The sequence below is a fragment of the Trichoplusia ni genome, chromosome 4 (assembly GCF_003590095.1).
Source record: "Trichoplusia ni isolate ovarian cell line Hi5 chromosome 4, tn1, whole genome shotgun sequence".
NCBI lineage: Eukaryota > Metazoa > Arthropoda > Insecta > Lepidoptera > Noctuidae > Trichoplusia > Trichoplusia ni.
The window spans coordinates 16,775,848-16,785,915 of record NC_039481.1 but is presented as its reverse complement, the minus strand read 5'-3'; the positions used below and the strand labels follow the sequence as shown (position 1 = coordinate 16,785,915).

The 10,068-nt window shown below is 37.4% G+C and overlaps 1 protein-coding gene across 1 annotated transcript; it reads left to right on the top strand.

The window, feature by feature from the left end:
• Nucleotides 1-2,445: 2,445 nt before the first annotated feature.
• On the top strand, nucleotides 2,446-3,778 carry LOC113493590. Its single transcript, XM_026871631.1, has 2 exons — nucleotides 2,446-2,797; nucleotides 3,280-3,778. Exons 1-2 carry the CDS (start codon nucleotides 2,562-2,564, stop codon nucleotides 3,506-3,508), a joined length of 465 nt encoding a protein of 154 aa, XP_026727432.1. The 5' UTR covers nucleotides 2,446-2,561; the 3' UTR covers nucleotides 3,509-3,778.
• Nucleotides 3,779-10,068: the final 6,290 nt, after the last annotated feature.

Below are 10,068 nucleotides of genomic sequence, written 5' to 3'. Positions count from 1 at the left end.
TGTCCAACATACAACACTTCGCTTTTGTGTTTTGTGGAACACAGAACAGAAAAAGGAGAACAAGAAAAGTCTTGCAGAAATAGGTATGTCAAAGGTTTAACAGAAGTCCTTGTTCCAAAGCCAAAACACAATCGCTAATTTATTATTTTGTCTGAAAAAATATAATTCAAAGTTACACTGCCTGCGCAAACCTCACTCATAAAAAAATCATCACAATTTTTTTATAAGCAATCTACTTACATAGAAAAAAAAAAAACCTATAGAAAAAAGTAGGTACTAGACACAATATATCGCGTGCCACTAAAAACTACCTTAAGGAATTAACAAGCTGAGGGCTGACTGATCGCAAACAACTCCCAATAGGCAACATTGGAGCCTACCAATCACCTCTACAAGTAAAAATAGCGCCATTGTGGAAAAGAGATGCTGCTCCACAAACGTGGTGCGTCGTCTTGCTTCCACAGCTGAAATAGTGTGTAAGGGGTAGTGGTACTCCCCTTGGTTGTAAGGAGACAGGCCACGCGAATCAATTAGGTGATTTGAGGTATTTGAGGGTTGTGGCATCGCGTGACGGAACCGCGCTCCACTCAACACTGATGCTCTTACCTAGTATTACATTTAATACAGTAAACTGAGGTTTTGGTAGTGAAAAAGTTTAGGTAGGTTTCTAACCTTCTTTCTGTTTGTTTTTTTAAAGGCTCCCGCCCTAACCTCTTTAATCCGCAGTGGGCTTAACATGGTGACCAGTGCTACTCGGCCGTCCTATCAGTCGACTGAAATGAGCAAGAACTATTGGGAATGATTTAAAATTTTAGACTTATTTACTAATTACAATTGAATGTGCTGCAAGTTGTTAAAGACTTTATTGTAAGTAGGTACGCGTTTAAGATGTTATGAGCCTTTTGCCCTCTTTTGAAACCACAATCCACCCAGAAGAAGTTGGGCACGCTTTTGGAAAGCCTAAGGTACAGGTAGCTAAGGTACCCAATTTAAAAACTGGACAAAAACAAAGATCCCGATAATCAGAGCTTACATGATATTAATATCGATTACCAGTAACATGGGAACATTAGCAATTGCGTAATTGAAAGAAATCGATTAATGCACCAATCTACCAGTAATGAAGGCCCACTCCACCGCACTCAGCGCTCTTACCCTAACATCAAATAATTGAGCCGAATTAATTTACCTTTATGAAGGGCAAATTGTTTTGGTGAATCCCCAATCAATTTATTAAATTGATCACTGTTTTATGACTAAGTGGCACCGTGATACCGTGCGTAGGTAAATATACCTACCTATCTACTTAGATTATTAGCGAAGAAGGCAGATGTCACTTTCATTATCTTTTACCAAATGGTTTATTAGTAGAGTCCGGTATGGATAATTTTCTGGTTTGTGAATTTATACTTTTTCTAGGTGTAGGTTCTCTAAGTACTAAAAGTTTTGGGCAGACTGAAAATCTCCATGCTTAGAACCTAGGGTTGCAGCTGCAACTTTATTTATTTATTTATTTATTTATTCATTAGGTACACCAACAGCAATACATACAGAGAAACTTTCTAAACTACAGCTATGTAGGTCTGCTACAAAATGTTGGAATAAGTTATTTACTTGCAGGGGTTCAGAGAGAGAGACGGGCTTGTTCTTGACGGGCTGCAGCCACCTAACTAATATTAAGAGCTTATGATAAACCAGGTCTGAATAAGAACGCAATAGATTGGCAAGGAAGTCCTTTAAGAAGCAACTTTGTTTTAAGCGCGGCTGGTAACCGCCATAAATCAACCGTTCAGAATTTACGACGGCCCTCCGCAAATCGGTTTATATTTTCGATAAATAAAATTGGCGCGGGTTTTGCGAGGTAAGCAGAGGCCGTTAGGAGCGTGTCGCCGCCCGGTGCCGCCAGCTGCCGCGTGCACATAAACCCGACTACCCTCGCGTTTTCTTGCTGACAATTTTTTCCTGCTCCGGTCATTACGCAGCTGGGCCCCGAGACAAAACGGCGAATCGTTTAAGCCCTCTCCGGAGACCGTCCAATTTTATTGTGTGTACCTAGTCGAAATTGATATGCCGCGCGAGCATCGCGACGACGGCTCGCTCCATATGACGGACACAGGTTCCGCAAGGGACCATTTGCTGCCTCGCGAATTTTGGACACTAAACCTTACAAATGGCCATCGCTTCTTTGATGGTTTGTCGTAACGTGAATAAGATGTTTGCGTCAATAATACGAGTATCGTATCGCAAAATTCTGTATTTGATATTTTTATGAAAAGGACGTAAAACGATATAAGCGTATTGGTCATCGTTATAAATATTTTAGATTCCTTGATCAGTCTTATTGGTCGATCATATCGAAACGTCCCCGTTTTAATAGAGCGCATTCTTTCAAAATTGGTAATTGGACCTTCATATTATCTACATGATAACGTTCTTATTTGAAACACCTCATTAAAAAAATCTACGGTATATATAACTGTCAAAACATTGTAAATTTTTACTAAATTTGACATTCTAAAATAAATGTTGTTCAATATTCCTTTTTAAAATATATTTGGCTAATGATGTCTGACAAGAATGACTGCGACCTCTCCGTGGTGTTGGGAGTGCTGGTGGTGTTCGCGCTGCCTCTGACGCTGCTGATACCAGGGTTCTCGGTATGGGAGGTGGTACCCAAGGTGCGCATCACGCGGATGCACATCGTCAGCCAGGACCTGACTTGGTCACAGCTTAATGCTGCTATAGTCTCGTTGCTGGTGATATTCTTCTGCTGTTACCTTGAAATTCGGAAACGAAAGTAAGTGCTAGTAGCTTTTTTAAATAGATACAGTTTTCTATATACTTACCATTAAAAATAGGCAAGCGAACTAATAGGTATGAGAGGAAGACAAAAGACTTTTCAAAATCATCGGTTAGTCACCTATAAAAGCTAAACAAACATTTGCCTTATTAAGTAAATGGTTATGGTTATTGATTTGCTATTCAAGTACGTGAAAGAAAGCTATACTAAATTTCGTTAACAGGAAATTAACGCAAACATGGAAAAAAAGTTTACGTATTTTAGCTTTACTTGAAAAGTTAGCATGGTTAACAGGGTAACAGATCTAGTTTTGAAAAGCTGCAACTACACTAGGTACACTTTGTATTGAAATCCCACCATCTGAATCACGGTTTAGATTCAGCTTTTTAGCATAATCCATTAGACGTACTATATAAAAAAATGCTCTGCGTCTTCAAGATTCCAAGAGAATTCAAATGACAAAAATTTACATAATACAGGTTAGACGATATGGTAGAAAAAGTGCTAACTGTAAGTCAAGCTACTGAGTCTACGATGGACGTCGAGCGCGAGAGGCAGGCAGCCGCGGTGAAGGTCTGCGTGGATCTGCTGGACGCTTCAGCCGAGCACTACGAGAACTTGGTGCTGCTGCGAGATGAACTCCGGAAGAGGGAGAAACTGAAACAACAGTACCCACCAGCCATCGAACCAAGCTCCGTCATCATGTAGCCAAACCACCGTCCATACATAAGCGAAACACGAGACATTAGAAACACGATTAGAACAATTGGGAATATTTGAACAACATAGTTTTTGTATAATTTTAACAAACAACGTGTTTCGCAGAGGTTTTATTATGCAAAATAAAAAAAGGAAATAAACCTAAAATTATATCAATGTGTGATGTTGATGTAAAGTTTGTTATTGAAATGTTTGTGACAACGTGATACGTGTAACTAGCATTTACGAATAAACTATTCGAGAAAAACTTAACACCGACTCGTTGTTATTATTTCACTGCCTTTACACATTCTAAGCCAGAAATAATGAATCTTAGGAACCCTATAACTGTAAATTAAAATCTTGCCGCTATTAATACTACTAGAAAGCCTTTAGAGAGCTTAAATCTTGAAAGAATGTCTTTTTATATTGTCATTTCACATATTGCTCGCAACTGAAACCTACCCAAAATTGTAAAGACACGCTTCAAAAATAATTTAATTGTGAAAAGAAAGAAGTAAACTACCAAACAAGCCAGTCTGTAACAGCCAACTAAAAAGTAAATAGCGTTGACCGTTGTGAAAATAAGATTTTTATTCAACTCTCTCAGTACTAGAAGTGTTCATTAAAGCAAGGCAATGTCCTGAGGCTCTCGCGGGACGTTGCCGACGCGAAAAAACCAATCTGGAGCTAGCAATTATGGCAAATGACCTAATTAGACCCCGCCGGTGCGCCTGCCCCGTCTCGCCACCACAAGATTTTTCACCTCCCCGTTGTTTGCGGTCTCAGACAGAATTGGCTTTTAACATGTGTCGAATTACTTTGTTTCGTGTGAAATCTATGAAGCACTTAATTGTTTTTCGATTTTAGAATTAGTCTTTTTGGTCAAAGGACTTTTGAGCAGCGGCTGCCAGTATTTCTATCAGGTAGGCAATCCTTGTACCTCTATTATTTTTTCTAGGTAAAACAAAATATTTTACATTAACATTTTTTCTAAGAAAATATTGGATGGGAAACTGATTTCAAATGTATGCTAATTCGATAGTAAATTTACTATCACTTTTCATCAGATATTCCTTGCTAATAACAATAAAATCAAAAACTTTCTCTTAAAGTTTTATTAGCTTGTGACACAAATTCATCTTTGAATTCGATTTACGGTTTAGAAAAGAAAGTACCTAATCACACGAGACATTATAGCATTCCTTCTTTTATGTTTTTATTTCGATTGTCTGTTCGTTGCTAAATGTTTAGGTTTACGACACACGACGTCAGCTTTACGACAGTTGTGGTCGTTAATCGAGTCTAAATAAACTCAGATGTGCCATGTCTACTCGCAACTTTGTAAGACAGCTTTAAGTAGAAATTTACGAAAAGTTCTTGATGACGATTTAAGGATCTAAGTACTTGTAACGAACTTCAAAGGTTTCCAACCGAATATTTTCGGTAACCTGAAAGAGCAGTCGTAATGTTAGCAACCATTAATTGATATTAACATACAAGATAGCTGTAAGTAGTTGTGATCGGGCGGGTGTTACAATCCCCGCTCGGAGACACATTTGTCTCGGCGCGTCTCCGGCACCGCGGCGGTGTTAGCGGGCATGAGCGCGCCTTCCTCTATTTTCATTAGACGGATCCGCCGGGAGCGGATCAGCCGCTCGCAAAAATAAATAAAACTGTTATTGAGATAAGCATCTGCGCGGCGAGGCTTTTCGCTAAGTCCCGCTGTGTCGCGCTGAGCAATGTACCGAGATATGTTCGGATTACGGCGCGCCGCAGCTCCGTGCGCTTTCCTTCACATCTACTGCTTTTCTTCAGTGTTTTGCAGCTGGAACTCATTTACAAAAATGATCTTCTCGGGTTAGGCACTTAGACTTATTATAAAGTTGGTAACTTATTCATAAAAAGAAAAGAGCTGGTATACTTAAAAAGTACTCTCGTAATGCTTCGGCCCTCATTGCGTCTGCCGAAAAATAAAAACAATTACAAAGAAGCCGCGCGCCGTTCAAGAGCCCTTGAGAGGGACAACTGAGGACGTAAAGTGTTTAAGTTTAGGTGGCGTATGCGTGGAGACGTAGACGCACGGATTAGGCGTGCACTCATGAAGACGCGGCCGGCTTAGTGTTGCGGCAAATTGGCCGCGCACCGCACCTGCGGCGGCCACCTGCCCACCCCCGGATTAATTTCTCATCACACCGCCCGTCTTCCCGGGAAATAATGAACACGACATCCTCCAAGAAAAATGCCACTGAGCCCAGAAATGTCGTTTCGCTTGATTAATAAACTCTATACTGCTGTAGCCTGTTGCGGTACGGATTTTTATGACTAGGCTCTCCTGAAATTGGGAAAATTTATAAAACGAGTTAAAATATTTACATCACTTCTAAAATAATACATGAAAATATTTGAAAGAGAGATTACAAAACGTCGCAAATAGCTAACACTACGTAGCTACCCACTTAACAGTGTTCGCGACGCAGATGGCAATTTCACGGTTCACAACGTCTTGCCTTGTATCCCATATTGTTTTTTATAACTCAGAAAGTGTATATTATCTGCAATATATGTGGTAACTGTTGTTGGATTGAAATCCTCTTTTCAATCAAGTGTTTGTAACATTGTCGCGGGGTTGCAACGGTTTATAATTAAAAAATCGTCGACAATTACGGGAACTGTTGATAATTAGATTAAAAGTTCCATCGTCGTCACATTATTTGCAGGACGCGGCAGGTTTCAGTTGTTACCGCAATTTCGGCGACATTATATTACCGAAATTTGATTTTAAACGGTGTCATTGTGACCACAATGTCAGGAACGCGTCATGCGATACTTTTGTCGCAGCCGCAAGATGGCCGCGAGCATCTGTCGGTTTGTCGCTCTTTCCCTACAAATAACCGTTTTCTTAATACAATGATTGCGATGTTATTATTGTTGCGGTTCTCTATATTCATATGAACACTTTCTGTAATTTCAAAAAATATAAATAACCAATATTTGGTGTTATTTAATATGCAGTCACGCGACATTGTATCGCAGTATTTTATTGTATTCTAAGGAAGCAATTACGGAAGACCAATTTAAAGAAATGTCAAATTTCAATATAAATTATTTACCTTTTTCCATTTGCTTCTGAACTAGCTATCCGCTACAAATCTACTGGTTCCGCTTAAGAAGTGGACTGGAAATTCTTGTGCGAATTTGACTGACAATCGAACTGCACCTAAAACAAATTAATATTAATAGGAACACCACCAACAATTGCCATAGTTTAAAAAATTAATATTGTGGGGAAAAAAATAATTTTAATTGGTGTTAGATTATAATAAAAGACGCTATTTTTTAAATATGATTCAATCGTACTTATTACTTACTCTGTTGACTCCTTTTTTGGAAAAGAATAAGGAAATTTAACGTAGGCTAAGAGAAAAACAATACTAATTTTACAGTTTTATGTTTCTTCGTTCAGAGAAAATTTTACAAGTATACCTTCAGGTTTTTCTTCTGATCCGGGCCATCAATGTCATTTGAAATCACGTTTTATAGGACCGGATGCCTAGTAAGGGCATATTTTTTTATTTGAATAAACTCAATGATATTCATAACGTTCAATATAAATGGGTTATTAAATAAGTGTATAAACTAAGTACCAATCACATTAAAAGAGATTAAATAAACAGAAAACGGTTAGAATGATTGCAAGCATTAGTGAAGATTTATTCTACTATTTTCTAAAGTGCCTTTGTTAACATAAAATGTAATAAGTTCCTGTATTAGATGCACAAATCATTCAATTTGAATACCTAGTGGCTCCTTTAAAGACAGTAGACTGTATCTACATAAATTTAAATTGCCTTCTTTGCCTCCTAAGAATTATTTATGTCACTATTTATTGTATTAACATAAATTGGACGTGAGTTATTTTATTGGTCCGAATGCGTCGTGAATGCGTTGGACAAAGGTTATGATTGTAATTCAGATTTGTCATAGCTCGTAAATGCAATGGTTGTTTATTTTATATAACTACGATTTTACCCTTTACGCATTTGGCTTTAGTGGTGTAGTTTTAGATTTTTTTTTGTTATATGATAAAACATATCCTGAATTTTGTGAACTTTTTACATTATTCTACTGCAAGACAGCTGTAGTTGCATCATCCATAAGCATTCTTACATTCCTTTTTGTGTCTTTTAAGCACCAACTATAGCTGTTAACTAAAACCCCGCTAAGGAATTTATTTGGTGTGCCTTGGGGGCGTCACAAATATATGTCACATGCATAAACATACCCAGACATAGAGCATTCGTGGATCACACCAATGCTGGTCCTACGCCGGTATCGAAGCCTCGACACATCACCTAACCGTGAGCTATAGGTTCTTTTTGCCTGGATTTCGGTCCTCTGCTACTTTTCCAGATTCAAATTGTAAAATATGTTATAAACTAATGTCTTTCGTTCAATTCCGGGCATACACCAATTTCCTTCGCAGCCATGTCGATATCACTTTAAAAAAAATGGTGTGGGAATTGGCAAACCTGAGATATTTACACGAATGTGTAATTGGCATAAGCTGGCTACTAACCTAACCTTACGATACTATACTATACCTACTGAATTCCGAAGAAGCTATCTTTCTTATTTTGCACCTCCATGGTCGACACGACCTTTATTTGGCCCACCTTTATAGGTTACATTGTTATAGATATGTCTGAAATTCTTTTTGAAACTATTTCTATTTTGAAACGTGATTGACTCTGAACTTTTTATCTTTACATGCAGTGGAAACTCGCTGTCTGGGTGGATGTCTGATGGATGTGCGACGTCCACCTATATTTTGATAACGCCCATACTGTCATACTGAAAAATATATGGCTTTTCTTTATAACTAAGTAGATAAGTATATAGTTTTTCTGTTATTTTAACTTACTAAAAATTTTACTTGCTATTTGTATAAATTATTGTTTCAGTTATTACTTTCACTTTAAAAAGAACAGCTTTAAATTATGAAGAGGATTCCTAGCTTTAATAGCAAATACTTACTGATTTAATATTCCCACTTAATTTGCTTGTTCAAGTTAAGTAATCCATTACCGGATCTTATAGGATCTTGAAGTAGCCCGATTTGAAAAATATATTCATCTTCATATTTTGTTACTTTGACTAATCAGTGAACGTATCTATTACTGCATAATGAGAGAAGAGACAAGAGTTATGTATTTAGGTTTTCGTATTATTGGACTTAATTAAATTTAGAAAACTTATTTGAAATCTCACAAATAGCTGCAAGAGCTTTATATATAAGTGGGTTAAGTGCCGTTAACGTTACAGTTTAAATTATTATTTGCTTGGACTTTGTAGTGCTAGTCGCTATAATTTTAATAATAGGTTGTCGTGTCGTCCACACTTAACGCAAGGGCCATTAATGATGTGTAGTTAATCAATGTAAAGGTCCATCTGCCCCGCATATTGTTTTTGTGTCACGAAAAGAGTACAAGAAAAAATACTGTTTTAAATTTTGGTTCAGTTATCTTCCAAACTTCAGTTCACCCTTAATTTAAGAGTTCAGTTTGTAAAATTTTAACTGTAATATTCCTAGTGTAAAAAGTTAATATTTTTAGATGGTCTCTGAAAACAAGTTATAAAAAACTGTGAGTAAATACTATTCAATGATTCATAGCGTATTTTATTAAAGTTTATTTTTTTTATACTGACGACCGAATAAAATATTGTGAAATTGACATTTAACACTACTACCGAGTTTCGTAATTTTTTTCATTTAGATGTTTATTTACAGTTTAATCTAATAAATATACTCGATCAAAACTGCCGATAGAAAAAGTGTGATGTCAATACGACTCGCGACGATGTCGTTAAATATTGTCAAAGTACATTTTAACACGGTAACCGTATGTCACATATTTGATCTGTATTTAATGTTACCAGCACTCGATCATTCCTGTCCAAACACAAAATATCGAGTGCATTCATATCCTTGTATAAAATCAGTGTTGTGGAGCGTTCTGTGGTCGGCGCTGCAGGGGTCCGGCATTCAGCGCCATCCCTTGCTTTAATTCAATAATCGCGTATGAGACAAGCTCGATTCAACCGGTCATCTAAACCCACTAACGACCGTGCGACAGACATCATAGCTGATGATGTTTATCTTGACCACAGAGTATGATACATTCAGAGGTAGACCTCTGAATGTATCATACCCCTCTAGAGAGGGATTAATGAAGGTCCTAAAAAACCAAACCTAGTTCAACATTCGATGTTGGTCATTGTATGAAGAAATGATGTATTTGAAAACAATATTTACTTATCATAATATATAGACAATTCATTAACTCCCTGAAAACAGTAAGGTAATATTTTCGAAACAAGCTTTTTGTTTTGAATATAATTTAGATTTTATCTCTGCCTCTTAACGTCCCCAACTAGTTTTCGTATATAGTTTGTGACAGTCCGGCTGTCAGTTAACTCTGAATAGTTTAGCGTAATGGGGTATTGTTAGAGCGGCTGGCGCCGGCGACTAACGTCTTTCAGTAACATTACTGTAATGTCCTCCCACT